Here is a 26,242-nt window from a genome sequence, read left to right as displayed (position 1 = left end):
ACAGGTCGGCGAAAAAATCACGACGTTGTCGAAGTAACAAAGGCAGGTTGTCGTTTTAAATTCGCGAAGAGATCCCATCATTTGTTCAAAGGTTGCCAAACGTCATTACTTACAGTGGTACAAGCCATCTGGTGCGACAAAGGTTGTTTTTTCATGGTCGTCGTCAACAGCAATCTACCAATACCCGGATCGTAAATCGCGAGAAGAAAGGTATTTTGCTCCATGGAAGCAATCTAGGGCATCATTGATTCTGGGATAAGGGTAGGCGTCATTTATGTGATGCTGTTGAGATGACAGTAATCGGCGCAGAAGCGCCAGCTTACGTTTTTGTTTTTAACCAGAACGACTGGGGACGTCCATGGGCTCGTCCAGTTTTCGATGATATCTTGAGCGCGCATCTTGTCAAACTCAGTTTGGATTATCTGACGTTAAGCACCGCATACGTGATAAAAACGGCGATGAAAAGGAGCGGCGTTGCCAGTGTGCATGGGATGCTGCATAAAAGCGGTTACGGCTAAAGGGTGCAGATCAAAACCAAAAATGTCTGAAAGATGCCAGCAGATGGCAAAGTGCGTGAGTTGGTGGAGGAGAAAGAACGTTAGCGACCGTGTTGGCGTAGTCTTGCAGACTGAAAACTTCAGAGAGCAGTCGATGACGATGGGAAACCGGCAGTCATAACAGAGAGATCACGTTCATTTACAGAACAATGTATCGCGAGCGAGATGCCTTGAGGGAGGGGCTGGGCTAGCGACGCAAAGTTCACAGCAGGGAGGCTTGTTTGGTCCGTGGTGATAGTAAGGACGGTATGTGCAAGGGCAACACTTCGTATGAGGGGTTGGTTGGTGTGTGGGTTTTACCGTCCCATAGCGACTTCAGGCTATGAGAGGCGCCGTAGTGGAGGCTGTTGTGCCTGGCCAAAGCCGCCCAGAAATTCAGCCGGACGCCAAACTTCTTCGGCGAGCGCCTCCTTCACAAACTCTGGATACTTCTCTGCAAAGCACTAGTGCACTGGAGGCGAGCCGTACCAATGGGAGAGAAGCGACGTGTTTCAACATGAGCTGAACGTCCAGACAGCACGGCGCGCCGTGGCCCTGACGGTGAACCCCTTCTCGCCCCGCGGCATATTTGAAGCGAGAGCGCAGCAAGCTCTCCCATTGGCCCTGCGAAAGTGCTGCCGTCGGATTGGACCATTTTGAGCGTCAACGGTTCTCGGCGACGGAGTCTCAAGTGCTTCCGTTCGAGACTCCGAGTGTGAGTTCGTCACGAGCGTCCATCGGGAGCAGTTCGCCCCCTGAGAGTGCGGACGCGGCGGAATCTCCCCGGCCGTCGCTGCGCGAGAACAGTCGCGTATGGCTATGTTAGTTTTCGGCCCCAGAGCCGAACTCGTTGTTTAAATGCCTGTAGATAGTGTATAAAGCTTTTTCTTCATCTCACCAACGCCGACTCGGATTCATCGCTACCGCCTAAGGAGCTGACAGCCCTCGTTCACGAAACGGGTGACGATCGCTGCGTTACCAACTCCTTGGCACAACCCTGTTGACGGTGGGCTACTGTGCGATAACCCCACCGGCACAACAAGGCCTCCGGAAATTTCGACCACCTGGGGTCTTTAACGTGCATTGACATCGCACAGCACACGAGCGCCTTGCTTTTCGCCTCCACCGAAAAGCGGCCGCCGAGGCCGGGAATCGATCCCACGTCCTTGGGAACAGTAGTCGAGTGCTGTAACCACTGCGCCATCCCGGCGAAGTCTTCATATGAGTGGTGCATCAGAGTTTGGGGTAACGATATAGTGCCCATGAGGAATAGGGGGTACAGAGCAGAACGTGGCGTACGTTGCTGCTTCAGGTGGTAGGCGGACAAAGCCGACATTAGGAAGTATCGTAAGTATCCTATCGCAAGAAAGCTGGCTTTCTGAGGAAGATGGATCTTCAGCGAGGAGCTCAACAGCTACGTTCATGAAGCGGCTCTTCTCAGCAGCCGTGGGCGCCTAAAAGGTATCGATGTTGTGGCGGAGGAACGTCGGTGTTATTAGGGCAGTGTCCTCAAAGCTGAGTACATAAGCCACGTTTCATGCCAAAATGTCGTCATAAAGAAACATCTACAACTGCTGATTGAGTGCGAGTGAATCAACTTAGGATGTCTTCGCTCGGCATGGTGCAGCTTTAAGGCAACAGTATTTCCTGCACCCAATTTCACAAGTTTAATCGCCTCATGCACAGCCGTGACTGCAAAGCGGACTAGACGATGCGCTTCCCTTTCAAATGGTCCATGGTGCGTAGGCGAAGCACTCTTTGACTCAGGTGGGGTTCACTAGCGGAGCTCCTGGTATCTTTCCTAAAGGGTCGCTGGCATCCCAACTACTAACGTTGAGGAACGGCCAATTTCAGACTTCGCGATAACATCCCTCTCCTGAATTTCGGCACCAGAAGGACCGCAGACACCTGGCTGCGTTTAACTGCTTTTATTAGCACTACCCGACTGCCAGTATTATTCTCCTCGGCTCTCAACACTTCGAATGTCTCCAGGAACGTTCTAGATATACCTTCCTTTAACTACATTTTGGTTGGCTAGGGTTCAATGGAGGGACAAGATTTGAATATTTGGTGCGGGTCTAGGCTGCAAATAAAAATTAGCTGGGGTTTAGCCTTAGTTAAACTCGGTAGGCTGCGTAAGCAAAACCGAGGTAGCTTCCCTCTCTGTTCCTCCTCTTCCTCCTCCTTCTTCCTCTTCTGCGGCGCGGCGTAGCTACCGACCGGGTCTACCCGAAGGCTTGAAGAGGGGTCCCGTCTGCGGTCGCTCTAAAGGTCAAATGTGGCTAACGGCCGTCGTATTGCTTACGCAATAATAACTCATGAATTAAATTTAGTTCCAGTAAAACAGTTTTATGGCCGTCGCGTGGTCACGACGGAAAACCCGCTTGACCTCGAACAGCCGAGGAAGAAGCAGAAGAAGACTGATAACTTATGCTCGTGCGTCACACTCTTAAAGGATGAGCTTAAGTGTCCCCAATAATGTAGCACCTTACACTGATAGGGCGTGATAGGGGAATAATGTACCAGGCAAAAGAACCTTCCGCCGTTGCTATCGCAATTCAACAAGGGTTAGCCAGAGTTAAACCACAACTAATAATAAATATAAAAACCTAATAGTCTTTATTCCGCTTCGTGCGCCCCTGTTCCGGACCCAGTACGCTCTCTTCACTGCCCTCGAAGTTTTACACGCTAATATTCCAAAAGTCCATCTACTATGACGTAGGTCGTCTGAACGTCCGGATTCGCCTAACAGAATTTTGCCTGCGGGGATACCTACTTGCGCATCTTCGCGTGGAGTGAGTATCTTATTCCTGAACCTGAACGCGCCAATCTGGTGGTGCGCAACTAGCTCTAATGGGCCTTACGTAGTTACGGTGTCAGCACGGGCAGCTGTGGAGTGAGCCAGGTTTGGACTGAAACGCAAGTCTCCAAAGGCTGAGTTAGTTCAGCGCACAATGTGCAGTCCAGGGAGACTGCCACCCCCGTTATATATATATATATATATACATACATACATACATATTATCAGCTTTTTCGTTGTATGATTGGCCAGTTAAATTCCTCCAGCTTGGCCCTGTAAACATGTCGTTTCTAACGGTCCCTTTCCGAAAAGGAGAGCTTCGTACTAGCTTCCATTAGGCCGAGATTAAGGACATTAGCACGCATTTACACGGATCTTTTCATTAAAAGATATTTTCAGCAGAAAGAAGCAGCGAACACGATCATGTGCAGTGAAATCAAATCGGAACATATAAAAGAAGCTGCGTCTTTTTCCAATTGTACGAATTTCAAACATCAGTTTTAGAAAATAACCAAGTCGAGGTTTAAGATAGCTTGAAATGCCGGATAGAGTGTGAAGCGTCCGATTTCACCATGAAATCTAAATATGCCTTCAAATTCGCTCAGAACAGAAAAAGGACAAACTCTTGGTTTTTTTATTAACGTAAAATTCTGCTGCAGGAAAAATGATAGAGTTCTTCAATTATCTGTGATTTCTTATTCATTAAGTCCAAATTAAGAAACACTTAGCAGAAAGAAGATCCAGGTAGAACGAGAGGAAGAAGATGGATTACACAGTAGGAAAGAGCGCTGAACAAGGGTAGAGGGTCGGAAGCCTCACTTCGTAGGTCAAGACAACGTTCCGACAAGTCCACTTGTCGAAACAGTGGCTCGAGCCACAAGCAGAAGCTTTCCCCCTCTACTCTTGTTTAGAGCTCTTTCATACTAAGCAGAAAGAAAACTTTTGTGTGGATTCATTCTGCTGCGATGGGCATGCCGGCTTCCACCATAAATGCAAGGACTTCAAGAAAAACAAGTAAAAAAATTTTGAAAACACAGTCAGACATCTCTAGAAGGAAAGCTGCCCATCTGCGATGATAGGATATAACAAACCCCCGCCGTGGTGACGCAGCGCTCGACTACTGCTCCCAAGGATGCGGGATCGAGTCCCGGCCTCGGCGGCCGCTTTTCGATGGGAGCGTAAAATCAAGGCGCCCGTGTGCTGTGCGATGTCAGTGCACGTTAAAGAACCCCAGATGGTCGAAATTTCCGGAGTCCTCCACAACGGTGTCTCTGATAGCCTGAGTTGCTTTTGGACGTTAAATCCAACAAAACAAACCAAACCATATAGCAAAAGCTTGCCAAAAAGAACCTCAGCAAATCAGCTGCGAAAGGTCTTCCGGAATGAGGAGCTCATCAAATGAATTGATATTGCTACGCGATGAAGACGTTAGCCTCCGGCGTTAGCTTCCGCGCAACGGAACTCCGTAGCGGCCGCCTGCTTTCCTGCCCAAAGATGCCTAAAGATGTCCCCATACCAACGGGGGACTTGCCATCGGTCATCTTTACCATCCGCGCGATCCTGGCAGTTTCACTGGTATGGGCACTACGGGCGTGGACGAATGGATACGGAAGTACGAACGTGTGAGCACCTATAATTGCTGGGATCCGACCCTAATGCTAGCGAATGTTGTTTTTTACCTTGAGGGCACTGCGCAAGGCTGGTAAGAGACTCACGAAGATCAGCTCACCAGTTGCGATACTTGCAGAGAGAAGCTCCGCGAACTCTTTGGAAAGCCCCTTGGTCGAGAGCTTACAGCACAGCGAACCCTTGAGACCCGTCTCCAGACAGCTACTGAGTCATACGTGGCCTACATCCAGGACATCCTCGCCCTTTGCCACAAAGTAGATCACAACATGTCGGAGTCCACCAAAGGTGGTCATATCGTGTAGGGCATCGCAGACGATGCATTCAACCCAACCTGCTTATGTACAAAGATTGCAACACCGTTGATGTCATCTTCAAAGACTGCCGCCGTTTTAAAGACGCCAAAGTTGTCGCATAGCCCACTCACTTGCCCGCCTTCCAAATACTGCTCCGACTTCTTCGTGTCAAGATTTTCCGTCCCAACATCAGCGAACGTCGACCGAAAATGTAACCCGTATCTTCCAACACGAACTCGAGGCCATAGCTCCCACTAGCTTTGCGCCAGGTTTGGCCGACAGCCACCACCCGGACGTTCCCCTAATTCAGGCAATTGTCCGCCAAGAGCTCGCCACCTTAGGACTCAACTCAGTTGCTGCCGTCAGCCCGCCCACTGTCGCCGCCGTTCGCTCAGTTTATCCTGGCCGACTTGCTTATAACCCTGACGTTCGCAACCTTTATTCTGTCCAACATGGCTATGTTGCCCAGCGCCGACGCAATCCGGACGAATGGCGGACATCTGATAACCGACCTATTTGTTTTACTTGTTCCTGCGTCTGCCATATCGCCGTCTGCCATATACCCGTTATTGCAGAAATCGTTGGTTCCAGCCACAAAGGTCCCGCCTGCCACCCTCCTCTATTTACGATGACCACTCTCGTCCATTCCCACTCGTCACGATCCTTCAAGCACTGCCGCTGATACCGAGTTTTCACGCCTCAACCGATCACCCTCCCCCCCCCCCCCCCCCCCCCCCGCCGTCAGTCCCTTTCGCCCCAGCGACGTCGCTTTTCAGCTTTTCATCTCCCAGTCGATATGGCCGCTCGCCGACAGAAAACTAGGCGCTGCAGCGTCTAGAGGTATATGCCGCAATAGGGACCGCGATCTGAAATCCTTGTCTAGCTCTTCGTGCACACCGTAAGGAGGGAGGAGGAAACAACTTTATTTAACGCATTTCATTAAGCGTTAAGAATGTCCTGGGCCAGGGTCACCAAGGCCAACTGATCTTGAAGCTGGTGAGAGGCTAACCAAGCCCGCCACGTGAGGGGAGGAGGGTGTGGAAAGTGAGGAGATTGGAGGGCGACAGGGCATGAAAAGATGCAATGCTCCAAGTTTGCATAGTGTTCTGGGCAATTTGGGCATGCAGGGGAATGTGGTATGCGTCTAAGAATGCGGATTTGCGTGGTAGTGAGAGATTTATCAGGAAGAGGAAGTGTACGGAGAGTTTCTCTAATGTTGTCGTAGCCGTAATTTGCTCACCGTGCTCGTGGATGGCACAGCCGTTCTAGCCCAGATTGATACCTGTGCGCTAATTTGTCATGAGCCCAGAACTTCATACTCGCTTGCGAAATGTGCTGACCCCTGCCCGTATACCTGTTGTGCGTGTTGAAGATGGAGCAACGTCAAAGGACATTGGCTTGTGCTCTGCCAGCGTAACAATTACTGGCTGCCATACTACCGTCCTCTTCACAGTTCTACAGCATTTTCCTCGCGACATCATTCTTGGCTTCTACTTTCTTTCTGACCATGCAGCCATCATATACTGTGGTGTCGTTGAACTTGACCTGCCCTCTACTTTCGACCCACCCTCTCGTGGTGTCGACTTTGTCCGCCTGCCACCTGAAGCCGCAACTTATGTTACGTTTTGTTCTGTACCCTCAATTCACGATGGACACTATATCGTTACCCTAACCATTGATGCTCCCCTAACCCGGCGCATTGCCCTTGCTCATACAGTCGTCACAGCGAGCGCGAACCAAACATGCCTCCCTGTTCTGAACTTTGAGTCGCAAATCCAGCCCCTCCCGCAAGGCATCTCGCTCGCCACTTTGTGGCCTGTAAATGAATGTAATATCTCTGCTGTGACTACTGGTTTAACGCCCTCCTCTTACTGCTCTTTATCTGTTGAGTATCCAATCTCCAAGCCTGCGCCAAATGATCGCTCCGAGCCTTTCTCCTTCACAAGCTCATGCACTCTGTCGTCTGCTGGCATCTTTCAGAGACATTTTTGATTTTGATGAGCGCCCATTGTCTCGAACTGCTCTTGTGCAACATCGCATACACACTGGCGACGCTGCTCCTATTCATCGCCGTCCTTATCGCGTATCCGGTGCTGAACGCCAGGTAATACATAATGAGGTTGACAAGACATCGTCGAACCCTCGACGAGCCCTTGGGTGTCCCCAGTCGTTCTGGCTAAAAAGAAAGACGGCAGCTGGCGCTTTTGCGCGATTATCGCCATCTCAACAGTATCCCTAAAAAGGATGTGTACCTTCTCCCCAGAATTGATAATGCCTTAGATTGCCTCCATGGAGCTAAATACTTTTCTTCAATCAGTTTACGGTCCGGGTATTGGCAGATCGCTGATGACGAGCAGGACCGTGAAAAAACAGCCTTTGTCACACCACTTTAAAGTCATGCCGTTTGGTCTCTGCAATGCACCGGCGACCTTTGCAAGAATGATGGACTCCCTTCTTCGCGGATTAAATGCACAACTTGCCTGTGCTACCTCGACGACGTCGTCGTTTTCTCGCCGACCTTTTCTTCGCACCTTGAACGCCTTAGCAGTATACTCAATGTATTCCGTACAGCTGGCCTTCAGCTCAATTCATCAAAATGCCAGTTTGGTCGCAGCCAGCTCACCATTCTTGAATACAGTTGACGCCTCCGGAGTACGACCTGATCCGGCTAAAATTCAAGCCGTTAGAGACTTTCCGCGTCCCCAGTCGTCGAAGGATGTGCGCAGCTTTGTCGGCCTCTGCTCTTACTTCCACCGCTTTATCAAAGATTTTGCACGTATTTCTCGTCCTCTCATCGATCTACTTAAGAAGGATAACGCTTTCACGTGGGGCCCTGACCAGCAAGGTGCGTTTTCAACGCTTATAAGCTTACTGACGTCTCCCCCTGTCTTGGCCCATTTCGATCCCTCAACTTCCACTGAAGTTCGAACAGACGCCTGCGCATATGGGATCGGTGCAGTGCTGGCTCAACGCCAACATGGCAACGACCGTGTCATTGTATATGCTAGCCGTCTTCTCTCCAACGCGGAACGCAATTATTCGATTACTGAGCGCGGGTGTCTCGCCCTTGTATGGGCTGTCGCTAATTCCGACCTTACTTATTCGGCCAATCTTTCTCAGTTGTCACTGACCACCACGGGCTTTGTTGGTTATCATCTCTGAGAATCCCTCCGGCCGTCTTGGTTGGTGGGCTTTGCGCCTTCAAGAATACTCCTCCAACGTCGTTTACAAGTCGAAGCGCCTTCATCACGATGCCGCTTGTTTGTCCTGCTATCCTGTAGAGCCGCCTGATCTCAGCGACGCAGAGGCGATTCCCTGTGTGCTTCGCCCTTTCCAATCTCGCCAAGATAGCAGGCGAGCAGCGCAACGACCCATATTTAAGAGCCATCATTGAAGGCCTGGCATCTGGAAGAACAGATTCTTCTCTCCAGCTTTTTGTTGTACTGGATGGTATCCTCTATCACCGTAACTATCATAATGACGGTTCTCCCCTCCTGTTGGTTATTCCCAAAAATCTCCGCTGCTCTGTTATTCAAGAACTCCACGACTTGTAAACAGTTGGCCATCTCGGTGTGTCTCGCACTTACGACCGGGTACGGCGTCGTTTTTTTGGCCGGGACTATACTGCAGCATCCGGCACTACATCGCAGCCTGTGACACGTGTCAGCGCAGGAAAAACCCATCGCGGTCACCAGCTGGCCTTCTCCAACCTATTGACGTGCCCTTAGAACCTTTTTATCGTGTTGGGCTTGACCTTCTTGGAACCTTCCCGAGGTCACGGTCGGGTCACAACTGGATCGCAGTGGCAACCGATTATGCAACACGCTATGTCATCACCCGAGCGTTACCCACGAGCTGCGCTACGGATGTCGCTGACTTTTGTCTGCACAGCGTCATTCTCCATCACGTCGCTCTTCGTCAATTAATCACCGACCGCGGTCGCTACTTTTTGTCCCGAGTTGTTGAACACATCCTGCGTTCATGCTCTACGAAGCATAAGCACGCAACTGCGTACCATCCCCAAACCAACGGTCTTACCCAGCGCTTCAACCGCACACTTACAAACATGTTATCTATGTATGTATCACCTGATCACCCCGACTGGGACCTCACGCTCCCATATGTGACCATTGCTTACAACTCTTCTAAGCACGACACGACGGGTTATTCACCCTTCTTCCTGTTCTTTGGCAAGCTTTACCTTTGGACACGTTGGTTCCGCCTGCTGGACGCCCCATAACTACCTACGCACGTGACGCCATTGCGCATGCCACCGAAGCGCGCCAAGTAGCCCGTAGTCGGCACCTCGCCTCTCAGACGTCTCAGAAGACTGCCTACGATAGGCGACATCACCACGTAGCCTATGACCCTGGGTCCTTGGTTCTTTTGTGATCTCCTGCACGCGGCATTGGTCTCTCGGAAAAACTTTTCTCCCCCTACAGTGGTCCTTATCCGGTGGTGCACCAAGTCACTAATGTGACGTATGAACTTGCCCCTCTTGTGCCCGCGTCCTCCTCCTCTCGCCCCACTACTGACATTGTCCATGTTTCGCGCCTGAAGCCATACATATCCATGCGTTCTTTACCAGTTTAGCGCCGGGACGACGCTTACACCGCTGGGGGGTCATGCTACGTGATAACGACGACGAAGTGTGTCCTCTTGCCTCGCGGAAGGGACAAGGTAAAGAAGTGGGACTGGTTCCGTGTTTCTGCTCACTACTGTGCCAGTTCTAACTGTGCTGCAAAAATACTGTAAATACATCGAGTTTCCATGTAACAATAATAAGTATAAAATGATACTACTTGCGGGTGGTTCCTCTACCCGAGGTAGACTCAAGACACACACACACAGCTGGCCGTGGAAGCAGTGTCTTCATCTCACTGTAGAGGGGCATCCATGCACATGCGGGGGGTCAGGGGTCGCAGTCGTGAGAGCTGCCAGGCAGCGGCCAGCGGTAGATACAGGAGTGAAGAGAAGAGGGGCCACGGCGTGCGCCTTCCTTTATATCCCCCGTGATGGACCGGTTATCCCGGAAGGAGTGGGGAGAGAGACGAAGTAAAGGGGCGGCGCATTGGTAGCCGCGGGAAAAGCGCTCTTTTAAAATAAGGCTGGCGCGGTCCCCACATCCTCCCCCCTCTAAAAGTCCGACCTGAGATCCGACAACAGCCGGGGCATGTCCTAGCCCGGGTCGGCATCCAACGAGCAGGCTTGTCGCCTGGCTCTGGCGGCATGTCCGCCCAGCTGATCAGTGGAGCAGCGCCTCAGGCGCCGTCACCAGCTCCACTCAGCTGGTCCATCAGACGACAGGGAAGCAGCAGGAGTGGCTGGACAGGCAGATCCCTTTCAGGCAGTGGCCATTTCCTCGGGGTCACAGCGCAGCAGGGCTGGGCCTCGCACGCGCCCGGCAGCGGCCCGGAGCTGCTCCTCCACATAGCTGTCGACCCTTTTTCACGTGGCGTCGTGCTGGATTCACGGGACCCCGTTGCAGCAGGCGTTTCCGCGCTGAGCACACCTAGCTTCCTGAGGCCCGTATTTTAGCCCTGGACAGCGGTCTCAAAGCCAGCCTCTTTAAAGACGGCCAGCATGGCCGCGCTGGTCACAATTATGGGCCACAAAACACGACAAACTAGGGGGTGCCCCCGTTCATGTGGCCCCCTTGAACCGTGTGCCGGGTGGGGTTTTCCGCACCAGCGACGGTGTTCCTCTGGCTGCTGCAAAATCTTATCAGAATGCATTCTGAAAGAAGCGAAGACGTTAGAGGAGGTAGTGCACTACCTTGGATAAGATTGTAGCGTCGGGCAGATCGCAGCATCGCTTTGAGCTTCCGCAGCTTCGCAGTTATCATCCTTGCGAGGGCGGGAAGCTTTCAAGTCTGCGCCGCGCACCGACTGGCGGTTTCACCGCTCGCCAACAACCGCAGCTGGTAGGTGAGCGGCGTAGTCCGTGCCGTGACTTTGAACGGTCTAACCTACATGTGGGCGAACAATGCGGTGAAACCACGCGCTGCGTTACTAAGCGGGTGCGTTCTTTTCAGTACCAGGTCTCCCGTGTTGAAAACGACATAACGACGACCTTTGTTGTACTGATCCGCCTGCGCTATGCTAGCGACATCGAGGTTTTCACGAGCGGTGCGCTGCGCTGGCTCAAGGCGCTCGCGGAGCTTTGCCGCATACTGCGTAAGCGGAGGGGGAGCGGGCCCCGTCACTTCAAGTGGGGCGTCCTATAGCGGAAAAGCGAACTCTTTCCCAAAAGTCAAGTAAGAAGGTGCATACCCACCGACCTGCTCACGGTTTGTCTAGTGGCGAATGCCAGTTCGGACAGCCGTGCGTTCGAATCTCTGAGCTGCTCGGTCATCGCATACTCTTAACATTCCGATTCACTCTCTCAATTATGTTGCTGTGAGCGTGGTAGGGACTCGCTTTTTTGTGGCGGACTTGAACCGCCTGACAGAAATCCACAAAGGCTTTGCTTATGAAGTACGAAGCATTGTCTGTAATCAGCTGGGAAGGGAAACCGACACGAGTGAATTTCTCCAAGAGTTTCTCCCAAATTCTTTCTGACACAAGCTTCCTCCATCCGGAATAGCGGTTTGTTATTAAAAGGATATATTGGTTTCAGCGCGCGGAGCTAGGGAGAGGTCTCATGATGTAGCACGTGAAGACTTGCCAGGGATAGTTGATAACTACCGGCTTCATCATGCCAGCGCACTTCCCCGCCCGAGGCTTGGCTACCTGGCAAACAGGACATAAACGGGCGTAACCCAGCACATCCTTTCTCATACCTGGCCAAGTCGCGACACGGCATAACTTGTCATAAGTCTTGCTGCCGCTACCATGGCCTGCCAGCGCTGAGTAATGAAAGTACCGAAGGCATCGTTTCCGCAACCTTTTTGGCACCACGACTCGGAAAGATGATGCAATCGCCTCTTCCTCGTCAAGTTGGGGGATGTAGCGGAGCAGTAAGCCATCATCGTCACCATATACGCGTCGTTCTTGCCGTCAGCTTTACCGAGGCAAGCTGCACTATTCGAAAGCTCTCTCAGCGCCCAGTGGCATACACCGTCTGCTTTCTGGGCCTCAATCAGCTCTCTCTTAGTGACCGCTTCTCCCCAAGACAGATTTATTTATGCCTTGCTTCTTGGCAGGCGAGCAGTCGCCGCAACCAGCTGCTGCGCCTTCTATCTCTCTCGCAGTACAGCGCGGGACCTCTGTCCGCCTCCTTTATCTCTTTAACTAAGCAGGGCGCGACACTCTGTCCGCCCTTTCCTCCTCTCTATAAGCGGCGACCCGCTATCAGCAATGCTGGATTGCGCCTCCCATGCGCTTCTGCCAGCCTTCCATGGTGCGCGCGATAAAGCATCGGCCACCTTATCAATGCGGCCCGGCGGTACTAAATGGCGTACGCGTAACATTGCAATGTCAGCGCCCATCTCGCTAGTCTGCCTGCGGGGTTTTTCAGCCTCTTTAACCACGAAAGTGCCTGATTATCTGTCTGCACGGTGAAAACCTCTCCGTCTAGGTAGATGTCGAACATTGACAATGCGAACACTATCGCCAGGCATTAAAGTTCGGTCAGGGAGTAATTTCGCTCCACTGATGTGAGCGTGCGACTAGCGAACACTGCAGGGCGCAGCTTTCGCTCGTGTTCCTTCAACAAAACAGCTCCTGCACCGGCATCACTAGCATCTGTCTGAAAGACAAATTGCTTTTCAGGTCAGGGAGGCACGAACAAGCGGTATTCGCTATCGCGTGAGCCAAGTCAACAAATGCGTCGTTCTATTCCTTGCCCCAAACCCACTTCGAGCTTGTACGCAGCAGCAGGTTCAACGGCCTTGCTAGCGCTGAAAAAGGAGGGATGAATTGCCTACAGAAAGCAACCACTGCCGAAAACCTTTGCAAGCCTTTCACGTTCATCGGGCAGGGGTAGCTCAGAATTGCCCGCAGTTTGTCATCGTTCGGTCTCAAAATGCCGTCATCAACCAGAAATCCCAACAGGTTCACTCTGTTTGATGCCAACTGCATTTTGTGTGGGTTGATCGTTGGACCCGCACGTCTCATTCTTTCAAGAACGGAATTCAAGTGAATGAGGTGATCTTCGAACGACTGTGAGAATATCACGACGTCGTCGAAGTGCGCCATCGCGTAGTTTAACCTTGCATCCTCCAACACGATGTGCATCAATCTTTTGAACGTGCTCGGGGCATTTGACTAGCCAAACGGGAGTCGAATAAATTCGAAGAGCCCGCGAAGGCTGGTGAACGCGGTTTTGTGAATGTCACCTTCCGCCCCCTCAATCTGCAAGAACCCTCTGCTTGCATCCAGGACTGTGAAGAACTTTGCGTTCCCTAACGCGTACATCACACCCTCGATCAACTGGAAAGGGTACGCAATTGTAGTCGTCAGTGAGTTGAGCTTTCGATAACCAACACACAGTCTGACCGAACCATCATTCTTTGGCGCTAGAACCAGTGGGGCCACCCAGGGATTTTGTAAGGGTCTTATCGCGCCGGTATCAGTCATCTCGTCAAGGGCGCTGTCAAGAAGCTGTCTCTTATGCGCGCTTGACAGCCGCGGGTGACATCTGAAAGGGCGCGCATCTTCTTTTCAATCTCGTGCTGAAGCACCTCGGTTCTGACCGATTTCTCAGTGAAGCAATCCGAAAACGCCTGAGAAAGACGCGATATTTGCTTCTAATGGACAATCTTTCAGCGTCGCAGGGGAGCCATCTGCCACACAAGCGTGGACACTCGCCCGCTGGGCGGTGCATTCTTGCCAGTGTGCGCTAACCAAGGGAATAAGGAGGGTGAAGGAGCTGTAGCGATAGCCATAATCTCTTCCCAGAATAACTGGTATGGCTAAGCCGGGCAGGTAGACCAAGCGATGCCTCCACTTCCTGCGTTTAAAGAGCACCATGAGACGCACTGCTCCCTCCGCTTTTTCCGTCCCGGCTGCTAAGCTCAAAGGAGTTTCGGCTGGCGTAACACGGATGTTATATCTACAGCAGGCCTCGAACACGTCATCACCGATCAGTGACAGCATTGAGCCCGCGTCAACGAGTGCACTGCAGAGTAGTTTTGATCAGCTAACCGCACTATCATAAAAGGGCTTGAGCGCGACAGCCTCCTTGCGCTCAACAGGCGAGGGGAACAAAAGCCTCTGCGCCGCCGGTGCGGTCGCCCGGTGACGCGGCGCGGTGGTACACTCCCCATTTTTCGCAGTAGTTACAGCGAAATTCTCTCGCCGACGGCGACAGGGTGGTGTTACCAATTATCGCCGCCGGCGGTGCGCCTTTCCCTGCATACGCCTTGCAGGGAAAGGCGTATGCACGTGGCCCGACTGGTTGCAAATCCAGCAAAGCCGATTGTTTACCTGCCGCGCGGTCGGGGGATTCCACGTTTTACGAAGCGGTTGGGGACGTCTTTCCTCCCTCTCCGCGCCTACGCGGACGCCGCTGACGAGCCCAGCTTGACGCCTTTCTTGCCCTACCGTCATTACATCTGCGACTCTGGCGCGCCGCGCGAAGTCTTGGGCTCCGGCCCAGGCGTATCGCGGCTGTGGCCTGGGCGGGTGGCCGGTAGCGCAATTCAGCGAGTAAATCCGCCTGCACTACCTTCGCTTCCTGCGCTAGGGCCTCGAGTCTTGCAAAACAATGTCCCCGTAAATACGGCTTGAAGCGCAGATGGCACTGCCTGATCGCGCGCGCGACCTGATCAAGATCGGTTGTCGCGGAATCTGCTCTATTTGAGAGCTCTTGCCTTGCGCGTACATGCTCGAGGAGGCTCTCCTCTAGGTGCTGTGAGCGTAACGCGAGCTCCTCAAGCATAGTACGCTCGTAATCGGGCGGCAAGAACTCGGCGCGGAAGCGATCAGTGAAATCTGCCATCGACTGGAAGGCCGGCTGGCAGCGTCTCCTTCGCTCCGCGCTCTGAACAAGTGCTACGGGAATTACCTGCGCTAGCACAACGTCGTCTAGGGAACCCAGTGCCGTCTGATAATCCTCGAGTTCTTGTAAGAACTCGTGGACTGACTTCCCGTCCCTGTAGCCAGAAAAGGAGGGAACCTCTACATTTATCCGCGGACGCGAGACTCGCCACAGCTGCGGCATGGTTGGCGCTAGCCACCGAATCGAGCTGACGGGTGAACACAGACAGCATTGCGATCATGTGCTGCATAAGAGCGGCTGCGTCGGGAACCTGTGCGGGATCTGCCCCTTCCCTTGCTTCACTCCCGAATGCACCGGCATCCGAAGCGGTGGTCCTATCTTCCACGTCTTCCCTCGGTGGCATTTTCACTCAACAACTAAGGCCGGCAGGGAGGTGCAGAAGATCTGCACGCGTACGACTATCGCCTAGTCCGCGTCAGGAGGCTAGTCACAAAAACTAATCGCGGCGACAACACTTCGTAAAACTAACATACGCAAACAAATAAAAATTAAAAAAGAAACCACCCGACACTAAAAACTCCCACACATAACCCAACAAAAATTAAAACAATGTACAAACACCAATATACTACATTCCGCCTCATGCAAACACACGGTAACCCTAAAGTCAAAAAGGCGTCGCGCCTATAACACAAAACAGCGGCCCGTCGTGAGCACGTCGGCAGAAAAATTGTGCACATGGGTGCTAATTCAGCCCCAGTTGGGCTCCATTTTGTGGGCGATTCCCCTGTCCGAGGGATAAGCAAGACAAACACACACAGCGGACGGTGGGAGAAACGTCTTTATCTCACTCAGGAGGTGCGTCCATGCAGATACCGGGGGTCTGGGGTCGTCGCCGCGAGAGCAGCCAGGCAGCGGCCAGCGGGTCATCTAAGAGTGAAGAGGAGAGAGGCGACGGTGTGCGCCTTCTTTTACAGCCCCAGCACGGGACCAGTTATCCCAGAACGAGCGGGGAGAGGGAAGGATTAAAGGGGCGGTGCATCCCCACATACTTTAATCATTATAATTACACAGGAAATACCAATACGTTACCGGAAGATTCAACGTGCTCACTTCTTCAGTTTCAAAAAGCTTCAGGGTTACTGAAAGTTGATGGGCCAGGAGAAAGACGAAACTGACGCTCTGGCACCCGAGCGCTTCAGGAAGCATAAACCAACAAATACACACGAGGAAGTGGAAAACGCCTTAAAAAGGAATTAAAAAAGAGTGTTGAACAGCCGCAAGCCTCCCGTCTCCGTGCAGGCAACCAGGAACGAATTTTGACTGTTGAACATGAAGCTTACCATTTTGGCTGTGGTTTGCCGTGGCCATCGATTTTCTCGCTTACCGTCTGCTCTGAATAGATGGAGGCGTACAATCTGAAATAAGGACCTTTTCCTTGTTCCTTACATTAAAAACATTTCTAGTGGTTGAACTTTCCCCTGCCCTCCATTACAACGTTGTGCATAGAATGAGTCTCATTGGGGACTTTAAATCTTTATATCTTTCGGACCAATCCAAACCTGAAAAATCGCGCTGCTTCTTTTAAAGGGACGCTAAAACACTTTTTCGAGAATTTCATGAGATGCGTTAATTACAGCATGGGACACTTCTAGACTAAGCTCATGAATCAGTTTTAGTCTGCCATTAAAAAAACATTGGGGTTTAATTCTGGTTAACCCTAGTTGAATTGCGATAGCGACTGCGGAAGCTTCTGTTGCCTGCAATATTATTCCCCTGTCACGCCCTATCAGCGTAATGTGCTCCATTATAGGGGACACGTAAGGTCATTGTGTTCTTGTTCTTTTTCTACGCCTCCTCATCCTCGGCTATTCAAAGTCAAGCGTGGCCTCTGCCGGGACTACGCGAAGGCACGAAACCTGGCCCAGTACTGCTATGCAGTAATATATATATATATATATATATATATATATATATATATATATATATATATATATATATATATATATATATATATATATATATATATACTGCAATTAACTATAAAAGTCATTTCTCGAAGCTGCGAAGAAATGCTGAGAAAATTTACGATAACACTAGCAAAGGTGACGATTCAAATTGCATCTGCTTCCCCCAATAGACGCTATATGAATAATGCTTGGTCGTCTAGCAACAGAGCAGCCGCAGCTTCCGGTCACCATCTCGGTGTAGCCGAGCGGCCGCCTCGTCGACATGTCCTAGGTTGTGCCTGCTTTCTTGCTAGTGGGTAAAGCTGCCACGAATATATTGATAAGAATTTCAATAGCCACGTTTCAGCCTTTGATCTGCTTGTACGACTCATCTTTCTTCGATTGCAGGCCTTTTCCCGTCCTTTAATGAGCGACAGCATGCTTTCTACCGCATCTCCTGGTTTGCTTGAAGCATATCATTGACTATGGCAGGACTCGACATAGTGAATGGAACTAAAATAAGCCTCAGCCCATCTTGTTCTATGTAATGCACACATTTAAAAACTGGTTCAATCTTCGCGCAATATCATCTCCGTTTATTCCGAAATTTTGGTAAGGTAACGAGAGGCCATTTTACGCTGTGTGCACACATGTGTTAGCAGGAGCAACTTATGTGGCGCTGCATACTTTCGGTTGTGGGATTGAGCACACTTCAGACAATCATTCGCGAGCCTCGCCCTGCAGCGTAGTGCTAATATCTCTTTAAGTACGTCATGCGATGCCCATCGTTATTTCAGCCTCGAATTAAACAGAGACCGGCGAGTTTATTTTGTTTAGCTTAATTCAAGGGCCATATGGATATTTTTTGCAATATCGCATGCAACATCTCAGTTGTTTCTCTGATTTAGGTCCTAGTTGTGATTTCTTAAAGACTTTACCAACTGCCTTGAAAAGCCCGCTTTACAAAACAGCATGCGACATCTGCTCTTTAATGTCCTTCCTAGTTAATTTGTTGACTATACCAGGTTTGCGCAAACAGCGAACTGCTTAGTGGCGAGGCAAGCGATCGGCATTTGTCGCAACACATATAAAATTGGACGGCTTAAAGAAGCAGTTTCAGCAAACAGTTATACTTTTAAACGTGTGTCTCGACTACTGAAGTTACCGTGGACAATAGAGGCTTTACAAAAGTTTACGCCATCTAGTGAAAGAGACAAACTTTGCGCGGCGCCCATGTTTTGTTCTGTCCGCCCGCGCCTCCCATCGAGTGCGCTGTCAACGTGCGCCTTCGTGGAACCCGTACTTGCACCGCAAGGTGCATTGGAATGATCACAAGCGATTGTTTCATTTTTTTAACATCACAGCAGTCGCTGCTAGCACCAAGCTCTATTCGGAATGATGCCAGCATGTTGCTGTGTACCCTTCTGCAGCAAGCGCACCGTCGTAGATGCGAACGGAAACAAGGTATACGCGTGTATGCGACCGCTCGTTTGCAATCCTAATCGGCTTTACAAGTGTCACTTGTCTCATGTAAAGCATTACTGCACGTCCCTCTGACTAGAAGCTAGCTCACAGAACGTGCTATCACCTAAAACATCAAGGTTGTTCTGCGTGCTATGGAGGTTTGTTAACTTCAAGGATAAGCTTATGTTTCGATGGAGGACACGGGAGAAGGAGCAATGCATGTATACCGAAAGCTATAGTTCAAATACGTTCTTTGAAACCTTTTGTACATATTTTGCATTTACCATTGTGTATTTGATGTAAGACAAGGACATGATTACCGAAACTACTTTTCACAGTCGTACGAAATCGTAGTGCTTGGTTCAAAGAGCAATACGGCTGTCTAGTGCGCCCGAGGTGCTTGTTTCACGCTGCAAAAGCGGCTGCCAAACCCGCGGCGCCTAGTAAAGCAGGAGAAGATGACATCCCACTAGTGTGTTGTAATATGCTCACGGCCAGCCCGTTTCGAAAGGTATTATCACGTGATAATGCATGCGAATTCCGGTCCGCGGCCAGAGCGCGCAGCTCAGGTTTGCATTCTGTGCCTTCATTCTTGCCAGTGCGGCCGATAAAATAACGAAGTTTGCTTTTCACTTTTGTGCATAATATCGAGTCGCCCGATGGTTCGCTAATTGCAGCTACCTGAAATTCAGTTGATTTTGTAAATATGCCAATTTCTTGTTTATTCCCTCTGTCAGATAGCAGATATTTGAAGCCTTAACCTCATATGAAAGTGCTATCATGGGAAGCTTCGAGGAACTCGGAGGAAGAGGAACTCGGCTGAAACGAAAAGAAATTTGGAAAGTCAACTAACATTACTGCGAAGTGTCAGTGCTTGGTGCAACTGGCGGTATTCAAAAAGTGAGAGTTATATTATACAATACTGTTATAAAAGATTAGGGGGACACATAAACTCCGCCGTTAAGGGTATGACGCGATAACGTCTCTCTCTCTCTCAGACACACACGTTTTCTTTCTCCCTTTTTTGAATTTTTAGCTTTTATTTATTATATATTTCGGTTACATCTTTCTTTATATTATTTAATGTTTTATATTCTTATACACCAATACTCAGGGTAAGCAAGAATAGCCTTTCCATTCTGAGCAATTTGACCCCTTTAAACACATTCTTCAATTATTTCAATTAATCAGTTATAGATTCTAAGTTTTGTTCATTAGCATCACCAAGTAAAGTTTTTCCTTCTGAGCACTTTGTCACCTTTAAACCCTCAATTTCCAATTTTGTTTTATTTTTCTTGCTTTATTTTATCAATTGGTCAATTAATTACAAATATTTTATTATGTCATTATCGCCTATTGCACATCAATCTTCACTCACTGGAAGCAGAAATTACCATGACACATTTTTCTTTCTTTTTACGCAACTCCCGATTATTTCCGAGACCCGTGCCAATAACTGCGTCGACAGCATAGGCAGGAAAGAGCTAAGCGCCATTCCGACTAAAGTCAAATTACGCACGATTCCTTTATCTCAAAACAAATTGCATCCTCGCTCATTTCACCAACAAGTATCCCACTGGTAGCAGTGGGATGAGCGACAGTGAGGCGCAAACCAACTCGCAATCGTCTCTCATAGTCGTTAAAGTAAATAGCAAAGGCACACAGAGAAAAAAAATCTGCGCATTACAAAACTCTAGATATTGTACCTGGATACGGATGACGCTGCGCGGATCGACGAGGGGCCCATGCACGACTCGTAGACCAGTTTGTAACCGCTACGCCTCGGCTGTCAAAATACGCTACTTGGCTTCGCTAACAGACACCGCCAGGGACAGAAGAGAGGTCCAAGCACAGCATACTAGGTTACAACATGAAAAGCGGGGACAGAACAGCGGGCGCTGACGGACTGATACGAAGCGAACCAAAGCGAAAGGACGGAGCGAACAAAATATGGCTACTAGCGCGGGATCAGCGTGCCGCTCATGATTGCCAGACTTACTTTTGCGAACCCTCTATTACAAAAGAAATAAAACTAAAGCTGGTCAGCACGCACGACCATAACCACAACGGGATTAAATCAATATAAAATTTAAGATAGGCAGAAAGGAGAATTTTCCTTGGCAGAAAAGGAAAAAAAAACTTAGACAAGGAAAAAGGGGAGAGGATGTGTACATCTAAGCTATAAAGGCGTTTGAGATCAGCGTTAAAATTTGTTTTCATTTTGTTTTCATTTTACAAGTAAATGTTCGCCCTCTCTCTTCAATATCTGTGTCAATTTCATTTTTTTTTACTACTGCTTGATAACTTGCACTTTGTATGGTGCGGTAGGATGGACTGAGATAGACTTAATAATATCAGTGTCAAAATTTGGATGCAAATTGGCTATTACTGAATGAAAGGAGAGGTGATGGCTCAGTTATACAGTCGGTATTCATGGCACGAATAAAATTTTATTTACCCTTTCTAACGAACTTAAACCGTGTGAATAGAGATTTCACGAACCCTGAAAAAAATTAAACGCCGCTCATCAGTTTCTTAGCACTGAACACGTATCGAACTAAGCATAAACCATATCGTCATTATAAACGTAATTGCTCACCACATAACCCTTTGAGGCTTTTGGCTGGAGCACCTGGTGCTTATGAGCCCAATTTGCCAGTACATTGATTACTTTTCTTCGTGGCCGGACTGCAAGTTTGAGCAGAATAGAAAAAATAAATGTTTCAGTGGTGCTTACATGCGATGGAACATATATGCTTTGCCGGAGATTAATTAACATGCTAGCTGGCTCTTTTTTTTTTTTTTTTGCTTACTTATAACAAATAACATAGTCTGCATAGTATTTTTAACTCAAAAGGCCTGCAAAGGGTTGTGGACAATCAGCGAGCGCAGTAAACACTGTGAACTTGACGTAGTATTTATACGTTATAGCTCTATATGCGTTTGGTGAACGTTCGGGCACATTAAAAAAATAATAAAAGCAAAATTGGTACGTTTTTGGTCCATACATGCATTGTACCGTTCTTGCAGAGTGCATTGCGGAGCGCAAAATTGGACCGGGAATTAATTTTTTACACAAAGCATCGCTTGTGTAGCCCCTAAGTACAGTTGCCCATCGCAGGGCTGCGGTTTGGTAATGGCGGCTGAGCCAACTTGGCGGACGCGGTTCTCGAAGCGCTAAGACATAGTACTCAGCATTTCAGAAATATTTTATTCTAGTCACTGAGCCACCCCGGCGGGACAGAGCAGTGGTTAGGGCGTTCTGCTACTGTGCACAAGGATGCGGGATCGAATAGCGGCCTTGACAGCCGCTTTCCAGGGAAGGCGAAATGCTGCCCGTGTGCTGTGCGATATGAGCACACGCTAAAGAACCCCAGGTGGCCGAATTTCCGGACCTCTCCACTACGACGTCTCACAGCCTGAGTCGCTTTCGGACGTGAAACTCATTAACCAACCAACTAACCTTTTGTGAGTCACCCGATGCCGGCAAGCAATGCCTCGTGGCAGTTAAATTCTTTGGCGTTGGTTTTTTTCCTGACTATAATCTCTTAGGTGTTGGAAATGCATCACCTCCGCAGATGAAGTGTGCATCGCTGTACCTACTCCGCGTGCTCCGGTGAAGTCTGAACGTCGAAATAGATTTTTTGAACAATTACAGCGTCTACTTCAATACTGGCCCAAATCGACTAGGCGTGTTTACCATCAGTTTTCAAATATTCGATTCCTTTAACTCACCAAAATTCTAAATCGCTTCAGCTACCATTTGAAGGCACCCAATATATGTTACAGCTGTAAGATAAAGCGTCGTTGTTTCATTAGGTCACTTCCTTCATGTGTTCTTGTTTGTGCAGCCTCTCCACGGATCACCATAGGCTCCGCCAAGCGTTGGCTCATTGGCACCTGGTGGCTTGCTGTGTTCGTGCTGGCCGCGGGCTTCACGGGCCACATGAAAGCTAGCCTTACAATGAAGGACTTCCGTCCGCGTATGGAAACCCTGCGCGACATCTTGGAACAGAAGGAAGTGCTGCCAGTCATAATACGGGGAACTACTTTCGAGGAACGCTTCAAGGTAACGTGCGCCTGCACATCCCACACCACGTTCCCCTGTATTGGAAATGGAAGATCCGGAATCAAAATTGGCTCTTTTTGTTTTAGTTTATAAGGTTTAGCGTACGAAAGCGACTCAGGCTATGAGAGAGGCTGTAGTGGAGGACTCCGGAAATTTCTACCGCCTGGTGTTCTTTACGTGCACTGACATCGTACAGCACACGGGCGCTTTGCTTTTTGCCTCCATCGAAACGCGACTGCCGCAGTTTGGAATTGAAATTGGGTACAGAAATTCCTCAAGACTGGGTCAGATGACAGAGAAGATAGAAGATTTCATTGGTAACTAGGGGGAAAAGATTATATATTAGCCGGCTAGTAAACCCTCATTTCGTCTGAACCCAATACCCTAATAAACAATATACATTGTAAGGTAACAGAGGACATTCCAAGCCATGGGAGACGTAAAAAACGTTGTCTAAGGTCTGGAGACAGTGTAGGGTTAGAAAGCCTAGGGGGGCAAAAGGGTTCGAGCAGAGGCAGGCCGAAGTAATTATATGTGGATGTGCGAGGATATCGTGAATAATTAAACACGTTTGCTTCACGATGACGACAATACCGTGCATTCGAGAGCTGGATAGGACTAGCGGTGCACCTAACAGACATTTACCAATAAAACAGGCTGTAGTGGAGAACAAGAAAGAGTAGGAAGGGGAATGGAAAGCAAAAATTCTAAGTTTCTGCACTGGCTGCCTCTTTCGGCATGCAAATTTTACTGCACGCAGCTGGCGATGGTTTCCCAGAGTGGTACTTCTTTAATCAAGGTTCATTTCCTTGTAATATTTAAGCCCTGAAACCGATATACATATCCAGGATAAGGGAGTAATAACTTATTTTCATCCACCTAAGCGCATGCATACGGCTACAAAGGAAAGCTCCCCGGATCAGGACGAATTTTTCTTTAATTACGAAGGTTCTGAGAAAGCTGTATAGCTTTCCTTTGCAGCCATATGACTGGGTTTAGGTGGGTGATAATGCGTAACAACTACCTTATTAGAAATTTATTCCACCTTGGGAGTTCCCCTGAAATATTTGACTAACATCATTCCCAGTTCAAGTTATAGATCGATTTGCGCTCGCCCTACCATCTGATCTGCTAGCCGTCCTGGTTAGCTAAGTCGGTAGAGCGACTTCCCCGGAAAGTCGGTGATGCCGGGTTCGATCCCTGGATCAGGACGAATTTTTCTCTAACTAAAAAGTTTCTGAGAAAACTGTTAGCTTTCCTTTGTAGCCGTATGACTATGCTTAGGCGGATGACAATGCGTAATTACTCCCTTATCCGAAATCTACTCCACCTTGGGGGCTCCCCTAAAATATTTGACCAACATACATATCAAGCTTAGCGGTAAAATTATATTGCTATTTACCTGGCATTCATGTTCAGACCTACCATGCTAAAAATATTTCAAAGCAGCACATGATCATAACGTATAATAAAGTATTGTCGTTGTGGAAAGAATAAGAGTAGGGTTAAAATCAAAGCTGCGATTCCTAGAAATCTGCCTGAGTACTACAAATAGACGCCAGGTTGTGTTAGAAGAGGAAAGCATGTACCTGTATCCTGACGCAATTGGAATTCTATATATTTATGTTCCTAAACGCTGCGACAGACATTTGGAGTGTCATCGAACAGAACAGTATCGGGTTTGAAAGTCACAGTATAGAACGCCATGTTGCGCCACCAACAATACCTTTAGCACTGTCCTCCACTACGGCGTCTCTCATAGCCTGAGTCGCTTTGGGACGTTAAACAGCACAAACCAAGCAAAACTAATACCTTTACATTTCTGAAAAATGTGAAGAAGACAAGAAAGAGCTCCAACTCCTGACTAAATTGAAGCTTTAGGACTTGATAAAAACGATGTGGCTTATGAAGCAGAGACATTGCAGTTCACAAGACGATTTTAGCCGACAAACGAGGTCAGTGGAGCAAGTTATGGTTTTGCCGGTTTACTGCGCCAGTTTAGCACGCAGCCGCAATCGAATCACATGGAATAGATCTAGCCTGTGATAATCTTCTAACTTTTTGCAGAACTCAAATGACGTCTACCAGCGCTTGATCTGGGCGAAGTCGAACCGCCTCGGTGGAATAAGGCCCGTCAAAGAAGTCTTCACCAAGGAGACATTTGACGACGTGCTACAGTCAAAGAAGGTATCAAGTTGAGCTTTGATAGGACATGACCTGTGCGCAATGACGATTTAAAGCATTTGTTGACACTGTAAAATTCAATTATGTGCACAAATTTCAGGCTCCAAGACTGCATCTGACGACTGGACAGTCTACGGCGCAATGAGGCCTGCATTTTACTCTTTTAGAATGCAAAGCTACAGCTGGGTATCTTTGCAAACCAAGTATATGAAAAAAATTAGAGGTCTATCAACGCTGCTAAATCGAATGTGGAGCAAAAGCGGCTGCGGAACGAGAGTACCCAGCTGCGATGCCGACAGCTTGCAGCTGCGTTTCGATGAGGCGAAGTGGAGAAGCGTCCGTGTCCTGTGAGAAGTCAGGGCATGTTGAAGATCCCCACGCAGGCCTACCATATTTTAGTGCAGCGGATTTAGGGATATTTACTATTCTGCATGTCGTTACAATATAGCTGTACCATCTAACTTTAAAAAAAAACAACACTTGTAATGATTGTGTACGCCCCAAAATTGCACCTGAAAAAATTACTTGGATCCTTCCGTTTACTGTGGATTTTAGAAGGGCTAACACACCAAATCGAATTCAGCTGGCTGGCATTTACTAATTCATGACGTTTACCAAATGCGGCAAAAAAATAACATTTTCTGCAAACACTTTGTTTCCTAGATTTCGTAACCATATCGTATATATAGCGGCATCCGTTCATGAGAAAAGTGACCATAATACTAGACTTCATCGTAAAGTTGCAAACAATTGCCAAGCTGCCGCTTCACAATTCACCTATTCTCCGCCGCAAAGCAAGCTGTATGTTTCTAACATCGTTTTTGTTTAAGGCATAATCTGCGCTCAAAGAAACTGACTGCTAAAAATGGGTTGACAAAGAAGACACTCACACCTAGTGCGCTCCTCGGTCTGTCTGTCTGTCCTTCTATCAATCTGTAGGTCCGTCCGTCCGTCCGTCCGTCCGTCCGTCCGTCTGTCTGTCTGTCTGTCTGTCTGTCTGTCTGTCTGTCTGTCTGTCTGTCTGTCTGTCTGTCTGTCTGTCTGTCTGTCTGTCTGTCTGTCTGTGTCTGTCTGTCTGTCTGTCTGTCTGTCTGTCTGTCTGTCTGTCTGTCTGTCTGTCTGTCTGTCTGTCTGTCTGTCTGTCTGTCTGTCTGTCTGTCTGTCTGTGTCCGTCCGTCCGTCCGTCCGTCCGTCCGTCCGTCTGCCTGTCTGCCTGTCTGTCTGTCTGTTTGTTTGTTTGTTTGTCTGTCTGTTTGTCTGTCTGTCTGCCTGTCTGTCTGTCTGTCTGTGTCTGTCTGTGTCTGTCTGTCTGTCTGTCTTAGAACGTCGTATTTGAGTGACACTCATATGGAATCTTAGGCACATCCTAGTTTAGGCTGCTGAACGTTTGGAAATAAAGCGACTTGATTCCGCATACAAACAGCATGCCTGATAAT

General features: G+C 49.0%; 1 protein-coding gene across 1 annotated transcript in view; it reads left to right on the top strand.

Annotated features, from left to right (window-relative positions):
* LOC146209386 (glutamate receptor U1-like) overlaps positions 1-26,242 on the top strand; it is a 65,691-nt gene that overhangs the window by 36,029 nt on the left and 3,420 nt on the right. Inside the window, exons 6-7 of the mRNA XM_084580192.1 lie at positions 22,405-22,622; positions 24,690-24,809. Of these exons, the coding sequence (XP_084436318.1) occupies positions 22,405-22,622; positions 24,690-24,809 (338 nt within the window). The remainder of the gene's footprint in view (positions 1-22,404; positions 22,623-24,689; positions 24,810-26,242) is intronic.

The sequence above is a fragment of the Amblyomma maculatum genome, chromosome 1, assembly GCF_055883805.1.
Source record: "Amblyomma maculatum isolate TAMU_Amacu chromosome 1, ASM5588380v1, whole genome shotgun sequence".
Classification (NCBI taxonomy): Eukaryota; Metazoa; Arthropoda; class Arachnida; order Ixodida; family Ixodidae; genus Amblyomma; species Amblyomma maculatum.
The sequence above is the reverse complement of the archived record's forward strand: the minus strand, read 5'-3'. Positions and strand labels throughout refer to the sequence as shown.